Raw genomic sequence first — 23,930 nt, forward strand, 5'->3', positions numbered from 1 at the left:
TCAGGATTGGTGAAAGGTGTAGACCCAAATGCAGACACAGAGGCAGGCAATAATCCAAGAGCAAGAAACTAAACTAAGAATCACCCAAAAACAAAGTATAAATCAAAGATAGAAACAAAGATGGAACATGAGGAGCAAAACAGAAAGCAAACACAGGACCGGAGAGCACAACAGACAAACCAACAAAGTGTGGGGAAGACAGGGACTTAAATACAGCAGGTGTGATTAACTGATCGAACACAGGTAAGGAGCAAAAAAGGCTGCAGCCAAAGAGAGGAGGAAGGCACAATGTTGAGGCTAATCAGGTACAGGTGACACTGATCAGGACCATCAAAAGAGGAGGCAAAACACACAATGGGGAGGAAGTGGAAAAGCAAACATGACACATGAGGATTCAAACTACAAAATAAAGCAAGAAATACAACACATAACACCCCAACCATGACAAGAATATATTTGTATTAAATTTATCACATTAGTCGGCTTTCCATTAACCCTCAAATTGCAAAAACTGAAATTGCCTAATGGAAACATGTCAATTTAAAAAAAACCTCCAGAAAAAACTATTTACTTTCGCTTGAGGTGGTATTTCAAGCAATTTGAAAAAGCCATATTACACAAAACTGCAAAGGAAACACTTTATTTGGCTTTTATAGGTCACATAATGCTATGGCTATGTGCTTGTCAGTAGGAACTGGCTCCCTCATGATGCAGCAGGTGCTACAAGAGGTGTTATTGCATCACAAAACTCTTCAAAAGTTGAGCTGAAAGTTTGGAATCCACAATTACTCTGTAAAATCGTGGACTATTACCTCCCAGAAATCCCTCATATGTGGCCGCTCCCATACGTGGCTGCAATAGAAATAAAGCTGTTGATGTGTACATCAATTGGAGGAGGAAAGGAGGAGAGGAGCTGGTTGTGACTGTAACACTGCCTAAAAGTGATGTTTGTGAAAAGGTTTTAAATGTAAGTAAAGAGAACCTTATTCAAATCAGAATTCATTTTTTGAAATCCCTTCAACCCTGGGTATTTTGCTTTGTTTTGGGTTTTTTTTTTTTCCCTTTTTTGCAACTTGATCTGTTTTTAAGGTGTCTCTTTTATATGTGTGAATATGAATATAAAGTATTTTGATACAAAGATAAATTTTGATGTAAAGAATCTTGATACAATGTTTTTTCGATAATAATGAGAGAAGATATGCTGGGTGTTTTGAACTATGGCCTTGACATCACTGTTATTCTTTCCCTATGTATTTTTTCTATGTGATTTATTTATTTATTGATTGCCAATTGTTTTCTGATCCTTAGTGGTTCAGGTGGTTAACTGCACCTGCCACCACAGAGCTCAGCAGCCTATCAGTGCGCATTATATATAAATATAGGTGTGGTTTCATCTTTTCCAATATTGCAAACTGACGAAGATCCAAGTGGGAACGAAATGTTGTCTTAAATAAACTTGTGTGGCATGGAATAATTGTTCAGGTGTTACCTATTTCCTCATGTACGCTGTTTTTTGGTATCCTTGCACATACGTGATGTGTGTACAACTCCCCTCTTTCATCTTATTTTGCTTGTACATAAACACTGATGGGCAGATTTGTTCAATAGTTGAGTGGTATAGTGGTTGTGTTAAAACTTTTACTGTCATTTTGCTCGGTGTGTTGCCAGCATACTCCCCAATAAATGTCAAACACGTGACTGCTTCCATTTGTATAAAGGACAACATGAGAAGGCACACTGAGCGATTTGACCCTCAGTTCCTCCTGCCAAACATAATGGCTGGATGTAGCTCTCTGATTGACAAACTTACATCAGTGACCTTTCCGGTAGATTCACCAAGAGAATACAGTGTTCGGGTCTACTGTTTGTTGTTTAAAATTTAGCTAATGTTTTCCTTATTAAGACAGCCTTTAAATGATATATAATAGAATGTAAAATGACAAAATTTACAACATAAAGGAATAATTATCATAAAGTTGTCTCCTGTGTTTTAAATGTCACATCATCCCCACAATAAAGGCGCAAAGTGAGATACTTTTATCTCTACCTCCTCTGGGTTCCCCAAACAGCTGTTCAGAAAGAGAAGGAAAAAAAGATCTATTTTTAACTGAATTCCGTTCATCATTTTTGAATAATAACATACAAGCAACATTTTTTTCTCTCACTTTTTTGCGAGTTTAAATAAAAGATCTAAGACTTGTTCTATGCACACAAAGGCTAGTTTCTCCCAAATTGTGTGCTCAAATTGGTCAAAATCTGTTGCAACGAGCACTTGCACCTTTGCCAAAACATCCATCCTATTGACAGTTAAGCCATATCAAGATGTTGGTTTAATAGCATAATTTTTTACACAGATGAACATGCACAATAAAAGGCCCTGTCTACATTTATATAGAAATGTACCTCTGCACTTTCACAGGCAAACAGATTTTCAGGTTACTAAAACAGTAATTTTTGGAAACTCTGCCATTCCATGTGGACATGTAAAACACAACGTTTTGGGAACAATGACATCATCTCCATGTCTTTATTGCCCATTCTTGCTTTGTGTAATGTGCGAGCGCCATAAGCATTTCCAGAGCATAAATGAATTGTCAAGCTGCATCCCCTTAAGATAAAATCCACTACAACATAAGATGTAAGAGTCAGGACTTTTTTTTTTTTTACCATGGCAACCGCATCTAGATGTTATGACAAGAAGGGCAACTTCTGGCAATAATGGTTGACAGTGTGTTTTGTGATGTATTTGTCATTTGTGGTCATGTATGTTACTGTTTAGATCTCCAGTGCAAATCTGCAATATGACACACTTCCTCATATTCAAAATGTCATTATGAAATCATGCAAATCTGTTTTTTTTCCTTCCTTTTCCATGTTTTTTGGTCTTTGTGTTTATTTATCTCTTATACATGAATGTTAAATTATTATTTTCTTTAATTACTTGCACCATGGGTTTCCTCACCATGGGTAGAGGAAAGTGGGCGTAATTGCATAATGAACTGTCATCAATCTATTTCTGTAAAATCAAGCAAAACACCCCAAAATTATGTTATTTGCAAAAAATTATGCAAATAGGAAATTTCTTCTTTTTTTCAGTTTTAAGTACCTCTGATGTCAATGTTGTTGCCCTTGTCCCTCAAGTTTATGAGGAAATTCATACTGTATGTTTAGAAATATGACACCGGGCAAGTTTTAATCACAAGTCAAAGTGCAATATTTGCAACATGCACAATAGAATACAATTTGTACATTTCAGGAATAAATCATCAATGGCATTTTAAGAACACAGTTTGGGAAAGGTATACACAATTGCATTTGGTACATGTACAAATGAAACAATTTTTTATTGCTGCCGCATTGTGTAAGCTATTTAAATTAAAGTGAGTCAACTACATATTTAAGTAGAAGAGACCTTTCAATTGATTATTTATAAGGCTATCTCTAGAATATGTAGCAATATTAATAAATTAAAGATTCATTCCAATTGTTATATAAATATGCTTTTAAAAGTTAGATTTTATCAAGAAAACTCAATCAATTAATTACTTAATCAAAGTTTTTAGCTTTTAATTGTGTACAGAAGAGTTCCTGTCTTTCTCGATGAAGTGCTCTTATAATGCGGCTTCTAAGCAGGAAGAGTGAGTTTTACCATCAGATTAAGGACTACTATAACATACTGTAAGCACTGTAATTGATCCTATACCCTGCAATTGAAAGCTGTATAGCTGAGGTATTGAATTAAGTTATGAGTGTCCCCGCTATGTGGGTCAAAGCTGCATGACAGTCACAGTTGAGGCCTACCACACACTTGAAACACAAAGTACAGAACGACGTATAAAAAGTCCTGCTTTACCTCTACACTAAAGCACATTGTACAGACCTGTTAACAGTTTTCTACATCGACAACCTGTTAAATGACTATATGCAAAAACATCGTGTCACTTCACGTTTTTCGCCCCTCGTTTGGCGGTTGTGTCTGCAGTGAGTTGCGTCCGCCCGCTCAGTTGAAGGCTGGGTTTCGGACACCAGACAGTGCGCTGACGGGAGCGCTCTTGCCTTTGAGGAGGGTGAGGGAGAAGATGAAGAAGCAAACACTCATAACGCCCAAGATGATGATGCCGGAGATGAGCGCGCTCGTCACTGTGTTCATCTGAAACACGGGAGCTTTCAGATGGGCTGCAGCAACACAGACACAAAAAACAAATCTGTTTCTGCCAGCTTTTCAATAGTTGCTTTTCGCCGTGAATGCAAAACTCCCCCACACAGGAGGAGCTATAAAGGATGCAAAAACAGATACTGGTTTGTTTATCTTGTCCCTACGAGAAATCCAACAACTTTTAATGCCACGCTGAGATATTTCCAGCTCAGCTACGCTGGTGTTTGATAGCACAAAATTATTCAGGCATCTAAAACACCAGGAATCAAACAACATCGACATTCAATCGGGGGGAAGAAAAATCCATCAGAACGGCAGACATCAATTTCTTCACTGACATTAGAGTCAAATAGAGCAGAACATAACAAAGCAACAAGACAAGCTGCATTTGGAGCCAAGAACAAGTGAAAGTTATGCTTGTTGGTCAGAAAGGGCTCAAGGGGAGGCGATGTAACAATTTGGGGAAGTATTCAGCATATGACTTTCTACAATACACTGAGCTCCTCACTCCTTCTCTCTGTCTCTCTTCATTTTAAAACATTCATGTCCTGTTACTGCACATCACTAATGTTTCTTCTCTGGAGCCTTTGCGCTCCCCTGTCTCACAGTTTTTCTCGGATTGTGGCTGCGCCTGGATCACGGTCATGGTTACACTGAAGCCATGGTCCTGCCTGATACCCACTACTTCTGCTGTTATTATTTTTCATACTCCAATTATTATTATACATATAGTGTACTTATTTTTATATACATATACTATCATATCTTAATTAGTTTAAGCTTAATTAATACATATAACATATGTACTATCATAAACTATTATTATAGATATTTTTTATTATTATTGTTACAGTTGTTATTGTTTTTGAAGGTATTTATTTTATTGATGGGGTTACTGTTTCTTAGTATTCCTAGAAATTGCCTGATTTATTTGCATTAATTAATTTTAAATCTGTGATCAACCTTGTAAAGCACTCCATAACTTTGTTTCAAAAAGCAACTTTATAAAAAAAGTTGCTTTTTAAGTTGTTGCTTATCTGCTGAGGGGGTCCAAGGACATAGGGATGCCGTATGCTGTAGATGTTACCTTTGAGGTAAGTTGTGATTAGTGATACTGGGCTTTATCAATAAAGTTGAACTGAATCAATCTGAAAATTTATGAGAGTTTGTTAAGTTATCTGTTGTTAAACATGAACCCCAATTACTTAAATTAATCAACAATGTGCACCATTTTTTGGATTCTTCGTCTACTGGAAGCATGCCAAGAAAAACAAATTTTTCTTCAGGGATTCAAGGTAACACTGCTTGTATAACTGATACATAAATGGTCATTTTGTGGATCAAGTATTTCTTTAATCCTTTGAAATGTGAGCAAATTAGCTTGATTTCATACAAAAACATGGAAAGAAGGCAATGAGCAACCTAAGAAGAAATGACCAACAATTAACAAGAAATTAGTAAAATGTACAAGAAAATAACCAGAAACAGAAAGAAAGAAAGAAAGAAAGAAAGAAAGAAAGAAAGAAAGAAAGTAAAAAAGAAAGAAAACCTTGAAAATGGGACATATTTTTAAATACGCAATTATGATATTTGCAAATATAGTTTTTCTCTAGCTTGTTTCTTTTTTTTCTCTAGACATTTCCCTTTTTTAGAATAATTCTCTGAATCTACTAATTTCTTGCAGTTTGTGAAACATTTCCTCCTAAGTTGCTCATTGCCTTTTTTTCTGTGTTTTTGAAAAAAAAAATCTCACTAATTTGTTTCAAGTTCAAAGGTTTAAACACTTGTGAAAGGCATCTAAAAGCAGCATAAAAAGTGATGTGGCTCTAGGTTTTAAAAGGTTAATGTAACTCATATCATGCATTGAACATTGCAGGATTATAGGATGCAATAGCGAAGAATAGTATGAGAGGCATTTTCCTTCAATTTGAAGGCTTTTACTATCTTAAAAAGCTGCCTTTCAAATTATAAAAATGCAATAACCCTTTAAAAGTGTCATTCTACACAGAAGACAGAATGTGGAGGCTTACCCAGTTGAGAGTTGTTGGTTGGCGTTTCATCTGTGAAGAAAAAGTAAAGGGCTTTTAAGGTGAACAACATAACATTGGGCAATGTGTGTTGATAATTTCTTATACAGTACATGAGTCAACAAGATGCCTTCAGGCGCTCTTGACCACCTAGGTAACAGTTAAATTCTCACCATCAAACATGCAACTTTTCAAGAGAACCTTTTAATACATCCAATCTGAAAATCATTAACAACTTTTGGAATTGTTAGAAATCACAGCAAAGAGGAAGAAATGCAAACTTTTAAAGAATTAAAAGAGCTTTTGTATGAGGTTTCAAGCAGAAAGAAAAGGCGCCTCAGACAGTAGAAGGGCTGTGTTGATAATGTCAGGAAGATAAGAGCAGCAGGAGGGAAGCAGAAACTGAGGGAAAATGAAGAACAGAGAAAGAGGAGGAGGAATGATATTAAACTGTACCACTCCGAGTGATGATGGGCCCGGCAGTCAGGACGGCATTCCCAGTAGCAGCGTTTGATTCCTTTCCTTCTGAGACATCTCTCTTTTTCCTGCTGCCACAGATCTATGAAACAAAGAGAGACATGGCGAAACCCCTCTGATGTGTCATGACAATCAGGAGATATACATACTGGATGGTTGATATAAGATATTAATGCTGTATTTTTACATTTTATGAGTGGATTTTTGTACTTTTCTGGGTTATATCAACATATAACATATAGAAATGTTTTGATTTTAAAACGGCACTGAATGTGTCTGATGATTTAAATGCATTTTTCCCATTTCTTCTTCCTCATAACATATTCACATGTAGTGATTTATGATATTAATGTAAAAAGGATGAAGAAACAGAACAGTATCCTCTCAGAGAGTGCACTGACTGAAGGTAGGGACTATCTGTAACTGTATAGCATGTAGATTAAAATGATCCCTCTGTTGCTGTCACTGAAGTATTGTTTTGAAATGTAAGCAGTCACTTGAGAGGGAGGAATATGAATTGCCTGCCTCTGTAAAATCTGACAAATACATCTGACATTTTTCTTAATTGGCAGAAAAGATCAAGCATTTTTACTTTGAAGGGAGACTTATTTTTCTTCATAAACTCTGGGAATATTTGCAATGAAATAGATTAAATCTGACTAAAAATTCAGCACGTCAATAAACACCTCAAAATAATATACAGACCCGGACAGTATGAATAATGTAATCAATACTTCCTTATAATAATTTGAAATTCAGATTTTGTTACAACTAGAAACCAATGAGCAGCCTGGCATCCTGACTGAGTAATTGCTTTTGCAAGATTATCAGTGGCGGAATTCAGATTCTTTACTTAAGTGAAAGCACCACAACAACCATGTGAAAAGAAAATTTAAAAAAAACCCAACAAAACAAAACAATCAAACAAACAAAAAAAAAACACTACAAATTCTGCACTCAAGTTCCAAACTAAAGGGGAACTACGCCCATTTTTAAAATTCATAAATGCTATTCCCATAAGTCAACATGAACAACTCTCTTCCAAATCCAGAATCTAAAGTGCTAAAAGTCGAATTTATGGTGTCATCAGGTTTAGTGTGTGGAGCTGCTCCACAGAGAGGTGAAAGATGACACTGGGAGCCGCCAGGGGAATGTTCTGGGTATATGGGAATATTTTCTGTTACAGAACTGAGAACATTACCATAGAAAAAGTTCATTTGGGCATGCATTCATTGTCTATGAAACGGTTCCACTTTAAACTTAAAGCTTAATAGTTTGAGACTTAATGCTCTGGTTTCTGGTTTTGAGAGAGAGTAGCACATATTCAAACATTTGATTGAACTTTTCTAGATCACATTAATAACATACTGAAATTCTTAGTTTAGCTGGTGTTCCCCTTTAAATAAAAGAAAACAAATGCAAAATATGCAACAGTACACAATGTAAAATAGCAAAAGTAAAAGTGTTAATGTAGAATGATCCAGTGTTATATTGGTATACATTATATGATTATTAGTGATGAAAAGTTCTAATCTAAAACTCCACAATTTTACATACTGTTGGGTAGTTTGATTCATTAAACTACATCATATTTAATGAGGTAGTTAGTGGTAAATCTTCCTTTTGTAAACTTAGGCAGCCGCCTAGGACTACCCAGATGGGGGCACAAAAAATAATGTTGTTTCTTTATATTCTAAATGAAATGTACAAAAGGGATATAGTGAAGTGGAGCTTGCAGAACATTAGTGCAAGGGAAAAGGAAAAGACAAAAGCCATCTTTGCCGTAGTACAAAAACATAAGGAAGACAAACCTCACAAATTTGCACATACTGTTTTTTTGTTGTTGGTTATTAGTCATTATTGTCAGTTATGTTGTTGTGTTGATTTCTCATTAGTTCTTGTTCATGTTATTAATAAATGCAATAAATATAACAGACAATAGTAGTAGAGTACTACTACTAATAATAATAATAATCATTATTATTAGTAGTAGTAGTACTAGTAGTAGTATTTCTTGGGAGGGTCCAGGGTGCCAAATGTCCTGGGTCCGGCTCTGGAGATAATATTATGTTTTGTATTTAAAATCTTAATCTGCAACTTAACTGGTAATGCTAATTAGGAAACTACAACACTTATTAGTGAGAATAAAGCAACAAAAAATGGAATACTTAGGTAAAGTACCTCAGAACTGTACTTAGACAGTAGTTGAGAAAATTTAAATGAATAAACTTTTCTCCTCTGATAATTATGTGTATGAGTGAATGTTTGGATGGTGAGTCTCTTGTCACAAGCTTCCATCATAAAACCAAAATGTAAATGTAGATGTAGATTAAGAGCAATAGTAACAAAATATGTGTGTAACATTCTATCCTATAGTTAGTCATGTTAAGTGTGAAAGTGTCCTTTGTTTGACTCACTGGCATGAGCATTGGGCAGTCATCTGCTCGACACAGCTTGGTGACGCAGTGCAGGAAGACGGTGGACATCTTCTGGTTTTTGTGCTTCACAAAGCGAAATACTTCAAAGGCAAAGCGGCCCATTTGGCTCTTTCCGTTTTCAAAGACGGCGGTTTGGGGGTCTTTTTCACAGCTGGCTCAGGGAGGAAATCCACAAAGATTTATTAGAAATGAGCGCAACAGAAATATATAAACTGAAAAAAAAAAAAGATCTGTTTTAAATTTGACTTACCTAAAGAAAAGGTCATAGCGGAGGTCATCGTTAGGGTTCCCAGAGGGCGTGGTGTAACAGTAGTCCATGAGAACATTCCATCTATTCAACATTAATAAAGATTAGTAAATACAGTTCATGAACTTAAATGCAAATGAGATCATGGAGATAGAATTCGTTAATCAGACATTGTGGTGGCACATCGCTCACCTCTCCTGGTAGGTGGAAAGAAGACAGCCAACAAAAATATCTTTCTGTTTTCAATAGATAAAATATTTATGTGCCACCCTATCTCCTAGAACTAACATTTATACTTATTTGTTTACCCAATTATGTTTTGCAATACATTTAGGCAACAAATGTAAGCCATGGAGAAATGTCAAGATGTTTGGTGGTTGTGATGACTATAAAGCCTCTTTTCCACTACACAAAAAAACTGCTTACGCGTGCTTACATCTGGCTTTTTAATGTAATGGGAAAGGTTACAATCGGCATTCACCCCCAAATCCAATGACTATGCAGTAGACACTGATATTTATTGCCAACAGCCCTGATTGGCATTGATAGGAAATTCAACACCCGGGTGGATGCTCTACTTGTAGCCTCTTAACCGTCTGTCAGTCCCTGTCCAGGTAGAGCTCAAATATCAATCCAAATTAGTCTGCACTGAGTTCGAAAGAGCCTGAATAAATAAGAAATACATAAAACGATGTAACTGCCATAAAATTTTCACTGGCCTCCATGCCGCTTTCTACTGTTTATCTGTTGTCCAGCCTGTCTGTGACTTACAGAGAGACACACAAAAACAAAAAAAAAAATCCACACACAGAAAGGCATACTTATCTGCTGCAGAGCCGTGTACATTACTCTGCACTACTGGCAGTGGGAATGGAGTCTATAGCCTTATTTTAGTGGATTTACCTACATGCACTAATTTTGGTGGAAAAGGGGTATCGATACCTGAGACACAGGTTAACATGTTGAGGACCCCTTATAGCACTTTGCTTAGGGATAGGAAAGGTGATGGCTTTGCTAAAATGTTACAGTAAAGTACATAACTTGTTTTCAAGTCAATTTTGCATTTTTCAATAGTTTGAGTACTCAAAAATGTGTTTTGCTCATTGTTCCTTCATTTTGATTTTGACACTAAAAGGCTGTTGTCACACCCATCTGCTGAGGGAGAAAAGGTTCTGTGTGCAGTTTAACACATGGACTTGCCAGAAGGATTTTTGTCATATTTTGAAACCAATTGTGGTCCCATGTGCACTTACAAAAGTGTGATGTGGAAACTTGAAGCCTCAAGAGCACATAGGAGACAGCTTGTGTCCAGCAATTAAACTTTGGAAACAAACAACATTTGCATATTTATAGAATAATAATTAACAGCATTTCTTCATTATGTTAATAGAAAACATAATCCGAGTGGCATACTTTCACGGCAGATTTGCTGTTGCAATTAGTAGTACATTAACATATTTCTAGGCGACAGATTAGACATGTGGCAAAGACTGAGGTAATTTATTCTGGTGATTTAGGAGAGGGTGGTAAGATAAACTACCTGTATCGTCCTCATATTTACACCCTTCCTTCAGGAAAAGTCACTTCCCCACCCACCAACAGCCCTACAGACATGATCAAATGACCAGGGCTGGGCTGGGACAAAAAACAAGAATGAACACTGACTATTTGACCCAGGCTGGCTCATGTCAAAAACATTGACTTATCTTGCTCTCCCTTTTTGTTAACGTTTACTATAGTCATTCTGTGGTTCTCTGCCACTAACCGAAAAAGATGTTTCCCATCATATTAAAGCTGTGTTATATTTATCTTTCAATAACAATGTTAAAAGTTCATTTTAAATGTGTCACCGACCTAAAACATAACATAAGAGAACATATAAAATAGCACCCCCTAACCATTATAAACTCAATCCTTTTTATAGGCTAGATTGTTTGGACCCAAATATTTCAATTATTTGTGTCAATAAAATACCTAATTAACTGGGTGCACAGCAAGAGAAGGATGCGTCTGACTGAGTTTAGTCTGAGCAACCAGCAAGTCGCTAAAAAGGTCTGAATAGTCTGGGTTAAAAGCTTTTTATAGTTCTTTTTATTTATTGCCACAGGCTCTGATTGGCATTGATGGGAAATACAACACCCAGATAGACGCTCTAATTTTATCCACTTAACCGGCGAAACGCAAAATACCATCCATCTCCATTAAAGCAGTGCTCAAACATCGATCCAAATTAGTCTCCACTGAGTCCCAGAGAGACTAAATAAGTAAGAGATATATAAAAAGAAGTAATCAGCATAAAGTTTTCACTGGCCTCCATGCTGCTTTCTAAAAAGAAAGAAAAACCCACACAAAGAAAGGCATACTTGTCTGCTATAGAGACGTGTAAGCAACTCTGCTCCACTGGTGATGCGATCTATAGTCTTATTGTAGCAGGTTTAAAAAAACTAGCTTTTTGTATATTGTTTGGACCCAAATATTTTCATTGCTTGTGTCAAAAAATAACTAACTGGGTGCACAGCAAGAGAAGAGAGCCTCTTACTGAGTTTAATCCAAGCAGCCTGCAATTTGAAGGGTTTGAATATTCTGGGTTAAAGGTTTTTATTTTGTCCACAATTTCTGTGTGCTTCCCTTGCATTTTTTCTTATTCATTTTGACGCTCTCTCTGTTGCAGATGCTGTTCAATGAAGGCACTGAGCTCAATGGGAGAAGGGTTTAAAGATGTGATTTGGCCAGCCCAATGTCAACTAAGAAAAAAGACCTAATGGGCTGATCTACCTGTTTAATGGCTCAGTTGGATAACAACAACCAAAAACGAGTTGTGAGGTTGTGATGGACCCAAAGGCATGTTGTCCTGCTGGGAAAAGTGCCCAATCTGCCAGAAGGCCAGACCACCCTTGTGAAAGACTACATACAAAGGCTAAACATAACCAAATCTGAGTCCTGTTCAAAACCAAAGGGGATAAATGTCTAAGTGGCAGAAGCAAATCCAATTTTGGAAGCAATAACAAAACATGATTGGATGCACTTATCCTTGCTGCCATTAGCCTTTTAAATAGCTCAGTGTTATTTTTAGATTGTAATGCATTTATATTTCATTGTTTGTCTGCTGGTTTCAACTCACTGCACAACAAATTGCCCCTTGGGATAATAAAGATATCCTTGGTCCCTAATTTTTTTTATTTTTTTTTTTGGTCCCTGATTTTTTAATCTAAGTGATTTCCCAGAAATGAGAAAAGAGCTGCTGCTACTGGTCATAAAATCTGTTCATCATAGAATTTAAAGTCAGAGAACTTCAGGGAATTTGATTATTTCTCTGGAGAGGGCAGGCATAAGCCAAAATGTGGAGGAAAGCAGGTCTCTGATATCTGAGAGAGGCTAAGTTCATTAAGCAGTTAGGTCGGGACCGGGACATGTTTAGGTCATGAGCGCTCTCAGACTTAACCATGGGAGGTCATAGAAAGGTTTAGGGTTCTTATTTATTATTTATATATCCCCTGTACTACACAAAAAAAATGTAAGGGCCAGCAGTGTATTGTACATATTGCACAAAAGTGTACCGTATGATTTTCATGCTGTTTCACTGATAGTGAGTATTTATGAAACGTTGCTGGAGTCATAAGATCAGAAAAAAAAGTTTAAGATCAAATACAGGTTAGCCACTGATTAAGTCATGGTCAAGACCAAAATTATAGATGCATCCCAACATTCAGTGTATCAATAGGAGCAGCTCACTGAACAATGAAAGTCCTTCTCAGGTGAACAAGGTGACACAGTTAGCAGCCTAAACCTGCAGTCCCAGGAGTATTTAAAAATCAGGCTGATTTTAAACTTACTTACAAACTGATTTTTTTTCCAAGTCAGGCTGCATTTTGCATTGAGAAGTAATTCATGGAAGTCCTATATCACAAATCAAAACATATTTATTTCATTTTTACTGTGACCTGGCATTACCTTAACCCTTTGAAACCGGCACAGACACCAGTTTTCTTGTGCTGCGTTCAGGCACTTTTCAATAGTATCAAAATATTTTAAACCTGAGGTAGTTCGCTGATTTCTTTCATAGACATGAAAAAGAGGCCTGAGTGACTTGGCAATAAATTTCCCACAAACTGAAGGAAATTAACAAAGCATGACAAAGAAATTACCTGAAAAGTTGCATCATAAAAGAGAGAGACAGAGAATTATTAGAAAAATAAAAAATGTCCAATGAACTCTAATTATAATTATTATGACTTTATATTTAAAATGATGTTATTTTTTTCTCTTTAATTTTAGCATTTTTTTTTCTGTTCATTTCCTCATTCATTTTTCTTTTCTTTATCTTTTCTTATGCTTCAGGTAATTTTCTTGCACAATTTTTGTTCATTTCTTGTAAATTTTTGGGTCATTTCTCATTAAGTTGCTTGTTACCTTTTTCCATGTTTTTGGAAGAATTCAAGCCAATCTGGTCAGGTTTCAAAAGGTTTATGTAAAAGCGGTTGAAACTCAGCGACACCTGTAGTGTGAAGAATAACTGTGTTTCAGTATGCGGCCTTCATCTGGGTCAGTTGTTCTTTATACTACAAGTGCTGCTGGAGTTTGTCAGACATTTTTCCCCGCTCCATGCACCAGATGAAGTCTTGCCAGAAGTTTTTACATCACCGAAAAATAGGTCATAGGTGTTGTTGTTCACGCTGTGCTGCAGCCAAATGTGTCATTTTACAGCCCTGTGCAGCCTATTGTTCTACACGCTCAGTTTGGGTGTGGGTCTCCTACACTGTACTTTTACTAATCACATTATTCCCATTAAAATAATCCAATAACCAGGCAGGGGACAAACTATAACAGACACCAAGTGAGATGGAAGCATTGTCTCCCTCTGATAAAACCTGTAGTTTTGGTGTGAATTCAGGCCTAATGGCTAGATGTTGACTGAATACCTCCTGTCCAGGTTAGAAGCTTTGACAGCTGCAAACACCCGTGTCTTCAGGGTCAGTCCTGCCATCGGGATGGACAGCTGCTGAATGTATGATGAGTCCTGCACAGAAACCACAATAGCATTTCAGCACATTTGTTACATTTCCTGACTCTGTCCCTCCATCTTATTGATACTGATTTATTCAGGTTCACTACACTTCATGAATCCCTGCATATCTATATATCTGGTTTCCACAGAATCCCATTTACTAGTGTGTGGTTCAAACTGACGTGAATTAAGAATAAGGTTTAACATGATCTGAGGGTTTATTGAGTATAATCTTCTGCCATTACAGGATTAAAGGTAATTTGCTGCCTACTTGGGCGGCATAAAAGGGTTTCTGAGCCTTTATCCTCCCCGTCTAATACATGTGTCATGTTACATGTTGCAACTGCAGATGTAAAAAGGTGCAGATTATCTTAACATAGCTGCAGAGCTTTGTGGGCACTTTGATGCATGTTGATTTAATATGACTTTGTCTCCAGTGCAATAGCTCAGGCTCCCCAATGCTGCAAAATAACATAAATTTAGACTTGTCTGATATGAACTTACATTGTAAAGCAGTAGATTCAACGTGCTGATGAAGGTACCATTGCTTTCCTTCACTGAGATTGCCGCTGCTGACCTTCAATGAAGAAAAAGAAAAGATTAGAGATGTCAAAAATCTTTTTTTTTCATCAGCAAATAATTATAAGCATAAGCATAAGCATAGTGTAGATGTGGCTTTACTTGATCATATTCACACTAGTAAAAATAACTTAAACACTTTCAAGCTGACACCAGACGTCAATGTGATGTCACCAAGACATTGGGTGTTAGGATGAAAATTGAGTTAATGATGTCTAACGACATTTCACTTGCAATTTTTGTGGACATTAACATTATAATGTTTTAGATGTTGGGTTTTATTCTCCTTACCTTACCTAAATGTTTTTACTCTTCATCAAGATGAAGTTGGTATAAGACGTTTGTATGTTCGTTTTTGGTGACTTAACACAACTAAAAAAAACAACAAAATATCAGTGACATGGGTTGTCAGTATTTAATGTCAAATTGGCATTAATCAATCAATTTATTTGTCATAAAACCATTAAAATATGATTTCAGTGAAATGAAATTGACGTTAGACGTCTGATGTCACAACCTAAATTCAAACAAATATCAGTTAAAGACGCTGGTGGCCAGCTGGATTGTGAAATATGAAGAAAGAAAGAAAAGAGCTCCAGAATCTTTCTGAAGCTAGGAATATTCATCTTTTGTTGACCCTTGGTCAGATAAAAAAAGTTCTATCAGCGCGCACATCCAAAAGCAGTAAAGACTAGGCTGCTGGATAGAAAACAAATAGATGCAAAATATAAAGTCCATATACTCGATAATGCACCCATGAACATTTATTACCTCCACATATGAGACGTTTCAGGCCCAAGCCCTTCTTCAGACAATATTTAAGGCCATGGAAATAAATGCATTATTGTTAACAAATATTTTTACCATCAACGGGGAGACAAAATAACAGAAATTCAGCATTGTAGTATATTGATTGCATATTGGAGGTGTTTCTTTTATTTTGCTCACAGAGATGGCATTATGATTCAAATTTGACATAATCACAAACTACAACCTCAGAAATGACCACACAGATGAATCAGCACCCCTCTGATACAGAGTCAACAAAAACTGAGCAGCGTTAATTTTTACGAAGACAATGATTTATTTCAGGCCTGATGCAGTGCATTGCAGACTGTCGCTACAGAGATGATGTTTAAAAGCAGTTTAGATCTCTGTTTCTGTTATGTTTGTCAATGTATAGATTGAATTGAAGAAACCGATATCTAGATCTAAATAGTGGTGTTAAGTTGAACAAACTTAAGATGGCACTTTGTGATAATTTGAGTACACTGAACTTAGGTACATGAGTAGATGAGTAGTAATTTTGACAAGCTTAAAATAGCACTTTGATTGTTTTTCAAATGCAACAATGTCAGTACACTTAACTTAGGTACATGAGTAGATGAATAGTAATTTTGACAAACATAGCATAGCATTTTATCTGATGTAATAATTTGAGTACACATAACTGAAGTGCATGAGTAGATTTGAATATTAATATTAATTTTGACAAACTTAAGATAGCACTTTGAGTGTTTTTCAAATGTAATAATTTTAGTACAATTAAGTGCACATGGAGACAGCAGTAAACTCAGAAAGACTTTGCAGCTTCATGCTTTACTTTTTTTGAGTTTTCTCAACTTTTCATTTTTACCTTCTTATCTTTTCACAGTGTAGTTAGTGAATTTTGCAACTTCAGCTACTCCACAACTGTACAATTCCTCCATTGCACCTTTTGTACATACATTTTGTGTTTTTTAAATTCTATTTATCATTTTATATTTTTGTTTTGCTTCTTCATATGTTATATTATGACTTATTCTGTTTAATTTTACAGTTTTTATTCCGCCTTTTTTTTTTTATTATTGTTTTGTACCAAAACACTGAGTCAAATTCCTTGTATATGTAAATGTACTTGGCAATAAAATCCGATTCTGATTCTGATTTTGGTATTTTGTCCGGTCCCTGTATTTCAGCTTTTATAAGAGTTTTAAATCTAATAGCACCAACACTTAGTTCAACTCATTTCATTTTACAGCCAGCTGGGTAAAGCACCCACCTAGATCACTTTTAAACCAGTTTAAGAAATGGAAGCGAGACTTACGAGGCCAGCTGTGTGTTGTTGACCAGGTATTCCAGAGGGTAACTGCAGCTGAACTTATAGAGCAGACCTGGCAGGTAGCTGATAATGGTAGGGGGATCAGGTGTGTCGATATAGCCTGATATGTTTCCAATCTGCACCAGTGACAGGTTCCCATAAGCATTGGGTCCTTGTGCTGTGGAGACCTGCAGCAAACAACATGAGCATGGGTTAACACTACCCCTCCTGGCTCGCTAACTGACCTCCATTATCTTACTGGGCACACCGAACAAGGGTTGATACCATCACTGCATGCTAATGCACCTCACTAATCCCCAAATCAATCCCTCTTTATCTAAGAACGAACCCTGCGGGAAGTGTCTCATTCCATCCAGCTCTACACTTAGCAGAAACATGGGGGAGAGACAGCTCGCTCAGCAGAGATTCACTGTAAACTGTTTTTAAAGTTTTTTACTCATCATTCTGACAGGGCCTCAAAGATCCAGCAGCAGCCCTTGTGCCAAGATAATGAGCCGTTTCCATGCAGGATAAACACAACTTGTCATCATCAGTATGGATACTGTGAATGAGACAGCTGGCTGAGATAAGACGCATCTGATCTTTTTGCTGTTTTTTCAAGTTTTAACTTCAGTTTGTATTTGCTCTGTCTGTATTGATATAATTGTTGAGTCATCTAAGACTGACTCATTTTATGACAGTTTTCAGCAGGCAGTGTCAACTGGGATTTATTTCTGAGTCACCGCACAAACCTTACATTATCCACTTTTTACAGCAAACTAATGTATATTTGTATTGGCTTTATTTCCTCGAGGCTATTGGTATTTAAATCTTTCTGATATGTCTTAATAATCCACCAATGACATAACCATAACAATTAAAGCACCAAATATAATAACTGTCTTCTTACTCTCTGAACTTTTCTTTTACACATCAAAATGGCTGGTAAATAAAATAAAGGAATACACCAGTTTCACCAAAAATTAACATTGTGCATGGGCTTTTTAAACAAGGGTAAACCCTCTAAAAATAGACTATAGACTCCTTCCCATTGTCAGCAGAGCAGAACTATGTACAAGGCTCTGCAGCAGATGAGAACGCTTTTCTGTGTGTGTGGTATGTGGGTGTTTTTTTTTTTTTTGTGACGTGTCCATTCAAAGTCGCGGACAGGCCAGAGAAAAGTAAACCATACAAAGCAGCATGGACGGAGGTCTGTGAAAACTTTACAGTGGTTACTTCTCTTTTTTTTTTACTTACTTTATCAGTCTCTCTTTCTCTCAGTGCAGACTAATTTGGATTGATGTTTTAGTGCTGCTTAGGAAGAGATGGGTGGTAATCAGTGTTGTTGTGTCATTGCATCACGGCAGTTAAGGAGTTAAAATTAACGCGTTCACACAGATGTTGTGTTTCCATTAATCAGAGCCGGAGGTGAAAAATACCTGTGACTACTGCTGAGTCATTTGGCTCAGATGTGAATGCTGAGTGTACTCTTTCCCATTGCATTAAAAAGTCAGATGTTAGCAGGTGTTAGCAGGTTTTTTGTGCAGTGGAAATGAGGCTTACATGACTTTAACTTGCTTGAGGAATGGTAGATGTGGACCAAAATTATTCTGAAAGTCCAAAACATCCAGCTTTAACTTTCTGAATTAAAAAAAACAACAACAACTTCAAGATTCAGTTTGTGTTCATGGTAGAAAAAAATTAAAAAGAATTTCTGTTAAATTCATCCATTATCAGACAAAGGAAATGTAAAATTGAACCAGACTGCAACTTATTTAGTTGGTTATTTTAAATCAAATGATGTACGGCACTTGATGCTGGTTGCTAAAATGGGTTGAAAAATCTTAATAAATACAGGAGAGTCAGGCTCCCCCCAAATTGTTCTAAACTGTAAAAAGAAACAATTTGTTTTAAGTTGAAAAAGTTAGTGTTGGGACTGCCTTACATTTTTAAGTTGACAAAATTTGAGAAGACACGTTGAATCATTCCAAAACACCTCAACTTGTCTTCGAAGATTCAGTCAATTTCAAATTTTAAGGAAGCCTGGACACTAACTTTTTGTTTAAAATTAAAACAAATAGCCTCTTTTTATGGTGTAAGGGTTAAAGCATCAAATCCAGCTGCATCATCATCAGTAATACTGATACTGTAAAATCTGTAGAACAAGCAATTACACTATTCTCGCTTTACTTACCACCAGGGTATTTCCACAGGACTCCAGTGTGGCCAGGCTGATACTGAAAATGACTACAGTGGGAAACGTGTTGTTATTGATGAAACCACGGCAGTGGGCGTCTCCATGGCGACCGTTGAGGGCTAGGTCAGTGTCGGTGTAGCCAGAGAAGAGGACAGGACAGAAGTTGATCTTGAGGGTTATGGTCTGCACCCCACAGTACACACTGATGTCCCTCTCAGCTGCAAGACAGAGAGAGAGAAACAGACAAAAAAAGAAAAGGATCAATATTTGTTATATTGATGAAAGTAATTTTTTAAATTATAGTTTAGGAGAAAGTTCAGTTCTGGGTTTACACTCCAAAACCATCACATTAAATTTTGTTTTATTCACAAACCTGGAACTACGAAGCCCCTAAAGTGACTTTATGGAATGAAAAAATAGATAGAGGGGGAAAAAATAGTCACTATCAAATTGTTACCACTCACCAGCCACCCACCATTACGTTACAGAGGTAATTTATGGTAAGTTATGTGTTAAAGTTAACTAACACAGATCGCAAGTGTCTTGGGAGAATTTTTTTTCACCATGTAATTTTTTTTCACCATCTATTTTTTTCTTTCACCATCTATTTTTTTCTTTCACCATCAATTTCTTTTTATATTCTTTTATCTATTTTTTTCCTCCCACCATCTTTTTCTCTCCACCATGTCCCTTTAGGGGCTCCATTATGAACTGAAATGCGGACAAAACTTCATCATCTCGTCTTTGGAATATGAAGCTTTTTTGAGGAGAATTTTTCTTTAGAGAGACATTCACAAGTAAATTCCGTCCAGTGATTCTGAAAGAAAAAGTGTTGAGTTCCTCACCAGGGAAGCGGCTGTGAAAGTTGGCGTCACAGTTGTATCCATTGAATTGAGCTCCAACTGATAAGGTGTTACTAAACAGTAAAAGAATCAAAAATATATGTTCCATTTCAGCACCTGAAACAGAGCAAGAAGGAGCATGTTATGTAAGGAATCCAGCCTGTAAACTTCATCTGTCACTTCAGAAAATAACAGAAAGTGAAATCTATCATATATTTAATTATTTTTGGAAAAATGAAAAAAAAAGGAAAAAAAACCCAATTCTACTTCAAATGTGTTAATGTCAGAGGGGAAGATTTTCCCACAAGATTTCAGTTATCTCACAGCGGCTTTGACTTCAGAGGAACATCTTTCATACGCTTGCCAACGAGAATCAAAGCGGGAAAATGTCACATGGAATTATCTTTGAACACCTACAGCTTTGGCAGCAAAGTTATAAGAAATGCTGCTGGATAATGTGCTGATAAGTACGCTCATTTCATCAAGTATAATGGCTTATCACTGTGTGCACATCTCATTGTCCGCTGAAAACCTCTTATCGCACAATCGTTGTCAGTCACAGATACAGAGATTCAGTCCTGAGGAAAGAACGAAATTAAAGGAGCAATTGCACCAAGTTTGCAGCTAGCATCAGATGGTGATCCCAGCTGCTCCAGGTAAAAAGGCAGACCGTTGCTCCACAAGAAGCAGAACCACTCACCCTGGTTCCTGGAAGCCAGCAAGTCAGCGGTTCTCCATAAGCTTGGGACAGACGATGGAATGGTCCGCACAGCATCCCTACCCGGCAACTAGAAACAGAACTCGGGACCAGGGGGGGAAAAAGGGATCCTACACATAAGAGATTCATTATTTGAACATGTCAACAAAAAAGGGCTGTCCAGAGCGAACATGGGAAAGTCCATCAAATTTGAATGTGTTATACAAATCCTTTCACGTTCGCAGAAACATGAGCAGGTTTTGAAGTTTCCCACTCATATCCTTTCGGCCCAATCTGGCTGTGTCACTGCTCACAAATGGTTTGACGCCGCATGAGGTCCAGCAGCGGTGGGGGGGAGAATTATCTTTTCATCGCTCCAGTGGCCCTGGCCTGCTGACTGAGCCGTTCCTTTCTCCTCGGGCTGGTTGGGAAGTGCGGAGCCAACCACCCGGGCCCTTGGCCCCACGGAATCCACACTTTTCATGCTTTGTGTGCGGCAGTCCTCAGTCAGCACAGCAGCAGGCAATCTGCTCGGAGGGGCCGCGAGCTGCTGCCGGCCTCCTACCTGATCCCCCAAACTTTGATTCCTGGTCACTCCCACCACATAAAGAGAGCAAAGAGAAAGAAGGCAAAGTTCATGGAGTTTCAGGGGATTAGCCCGTCCTCGCTGTCCCATCTTCCATATGGACAGCAGTATATGTGATGGGCTCACCACAGAGTGGGCCAGACAAGAGGACACACAGGGATCCTGTGAATATGGAATATGAGATGAAAATGACATTGCAGTGGCAATTTCAAGCAAACTTCTCACTTTATAGGTCAAATGGAAGACAAAAGATACTCTTTGAGAATCCACCTACATATATTTTTCTTCTTCACAGAGGTCTGTCATCACCGAGATCATTTCACACCAGCTTCAAAATCAAAGGTTTGCCCACAACGATCTAAGGTGGGCAAGCACAGTGCAATGGCACAAAATATTTCCTTTAGGAGAAACTTATGCAGTAACAGAATCTTCAATTCAAAAACAGATACAAAAATCCAAAACATGTTGCAAATGAAAAAACATGCTGCTGAATGCCAAAAGAAACACATTAACATATAGGTGTAGATTTCACTGGGGACACAGGAATGACATCCCCTTCAATATTTAGAATATGTGCATGAATGAAAACTTTTATTCAGACTTTTATTTTGGCATACATAAATACTTCTTTGACACTAAAATTGGCACAAGGGGTTTTTTTTAAATATAGGTAAATCCACAAAAAAGGCTATAGACTGCTTTCCCATAGCCAGTAGAGCAGAGCTGTGTACACAGCTCTCTCTGTGTGAGCATGGTTTGTTTTGGTGTGTCTGTTCAACGTCACGGACAAGACAGAGAACAGGTACTTTTAAAACTTTACAGTGGTTACTTTTCTTTACATTTCTCTTACTTACTCAGTCTCTCTTTCAGACTCATTTGGATCAATGTTTGAGTGCTGCTTAGGAGGAAACAGAGGGTAATTAATGCCAGGGCGTCACATTGCATGACATTTTGTCATAAAAACAGCTGAGAGTATTTGACATTGGATTTTGTATTTCCCCCCAAATCATCAGAGTACAGTTAAGATTAATCTACCCTTACCTTGTTTGTCCCACCTGATTAAGAGTACCTTTGACCTTCCTTTTTGGTGTTTTCATTAATTCTTTAAAGCTTTAGCATTCAATGTGACTTTAATTTAAATCCATTGTTGAAGGGTGTTCCACCAGGTTTTCCAAGCTGACGCAGCCAATGCACACTGGACAGTAATGACTCTGCAGCTCAAGACATTCAGTCGGTTCCTTCATCGCGCTGATATTCACTTGGAGAGCTGTACAGCAAAGTGAACTGATGCTTGGGGAACGGCAACATCTTATTTCTGAGGTCGTTGCTAATCCAGATAAATTGTAATTACAAGAATCCTGGCCAAAACGTGGAGATAGTACATCACTTCACTGCAGACTGATAGTCATCTAGAGTTCCCCAGCACCTCAATTATCCACAACTCATGTCATCACTCTATATGCCTGATAGCTGGATCCACTTGGCCTTATCAGCTGGAGAGCATCTTAATCCATAGATCATGGAAACTGTGGAGGCTATAGACACTATTTTTGAACTTTTCATCACTTTGCACAAACAGGCAGACTGACATGGTCAAACAACAGCACTCTGGTGCCAGTCGGACAGTGCTCTTTGAAGGGAATGTGAATGCATAGCTTACTATTGGCTGTTAGTTTTGAGCTAATGGCTGGTCATGTTATAGGACATCATATGTATACATGGAAATGATACATTCTCCTGGCAAAAAGCATCAAGAGAATGTATAGAGGTTACTGAGTGATGAGTTAACAGCTGTCATCAGTGTTGAGGTTTTAGTATGAAATCAACTGGCAGCTGTAACAGTTTTACAGCAGCAACAGGAAGTAGAGTAACCTGACATCACAGCATCTTAGGTGGACGTTCTCCTTTGGAGCGTCATTTTCAGTCTGTTTGTGTTCTTTCCTCGAAATTGGTCCATTCTCCAATATTGACAGTTTCATGTTGTTTTTGAAACACAGATATCAAAATCAAAGTTAAAATGAAACTTTGATCTTGTCACAGCACAATTAGGATCTGATAGGACAGATTTGTGGAGTAGTTTGTGACTTTTATCAACAAAGAGCAAGTGCCTTACTAAGATCTTTAGGTTATCATGGTCACTGCTAGAAAGATCTATTAAGAAACAGCCCATTCTGTTTTAGAACTCATAAAATGCAGCCACTTTGACAGTTTTTTTAATGTAAGATTGTGACACCAAAAGAGTCAGGTGAGAACAGGTGAGGTGGCCTTTCAAGCCCTTGCAATAGAATTATGAAGCTATAAAGGCAGTTCACATGCGACTTGACAATAAAAATAAATGAGTAAATATATAATCAGAGGATGGCACAGTGCATAACTATTTGAAATTCAAATGACTTAAGTTTGCTCAGTGTGCTGTCATATACACAATCTAGGTATGCAGTGCACCACTGATGAATATTTTTGAAAGTTATGAATCATGAATTAATGATGTTAATGAACCACTTAGCATATTTTTCTGGATGTGTATATAGTGCACCTTTTTATTGGAAAATTGTCAACAATAATCACAGTTATGTCCTGGTGATTTAAGCCATGTGGG

General features: G+C 37.2%; 1 protein-coding gene across 2 annotated transcripts; it reads right to left on the bottom strand.

The window, feature by feature from the left end:
- Nucleotides 1-3,356: 3,356 nt before the first annotated feature.
- zpld1a (zona pellucida-like domain containing 1a) lies at nt 3,357-23,159 on the bottom strand. 2 transcript variants are annotated; one of them, XM_088088385.1, is made up of 12 exons: nt 22,186-23,159; nt 20,749-21,689; nt 20,052-20,165; nt 19,204-19,424; nt 17,016-17,197; nt 14,855-14,927; nt 14,265-14,362; nt 9,349-9,429; nt 9,078-9,249; nt 6,640-6,742; nt 6,187-6,216; nt 3,357-4,176 (listed from the first exon to the last, which is right to left on the bottom strand). In XM_088088385.1, the coding sequence occupies exons 3-12, from the start codon at nt 20,155-20,157 to the stop codon at nt 4,001-4,003; spliced, it is 1,242 nt and encodes a 413-aa protein (XP_087944511.1). In that variant the 5' UTR covers nt 20,158-20,165; nt 20,749-21,689; nt 22,186-23,159; the 3' UTR covers nt 3,357-4,000. The 2 variants fall into 2 exon arrangements, with proteins under 2 accessions (XP_087944511.1, XP_042355921.2); XM_042499987.2 differs by lacking the exon at nt 22,186-23,159 and having other exon boundaries at nt 20,749-22,125.
- Nucleotides 23,160-23,930: the final 771 nt, after the last annotated feature.

Source organism: Plectropomus leopardus, chromosome 15 (assembly GCF_026936395.1).
Source record: "Plectropomus leopardus strain MGB_pleo_1.0 chromosome 15, ASM2693639v1, whole genome shotgun sequence".
Taxonomy (NCBI): domain Eukaryota; kingdom Metazoa; phylum Chordata; class Actinopteri; order Perciformes; family Serranidae; genus Plectropomus; species Plectropomus leopardus.

Bases quoted from the DNA above. Each gene is read 5' to 3' on its own strand.
- zpld1a (XM_088088385.1), bottom strand. From the start codon at position 20,157: ATGGAACATATATTTTTGATTCTTTTACTGTTTAGTAACACCTTATCA. The intron at 19,425-20,051 runs GTGAGGAACTCA...TCTGTCTTGCAG, and splicing joins CTTTCACAGCCGCTTCCCTG to CTGAGAGGGACATCAGTGTG. The intron at 9,430-14,264 runs GTATTCAGTCAA...AATGTTGAATAG, and splicing joins GCTTCTAACCTGGACAGGAG to ATGGAATGTTCTCATGGACT.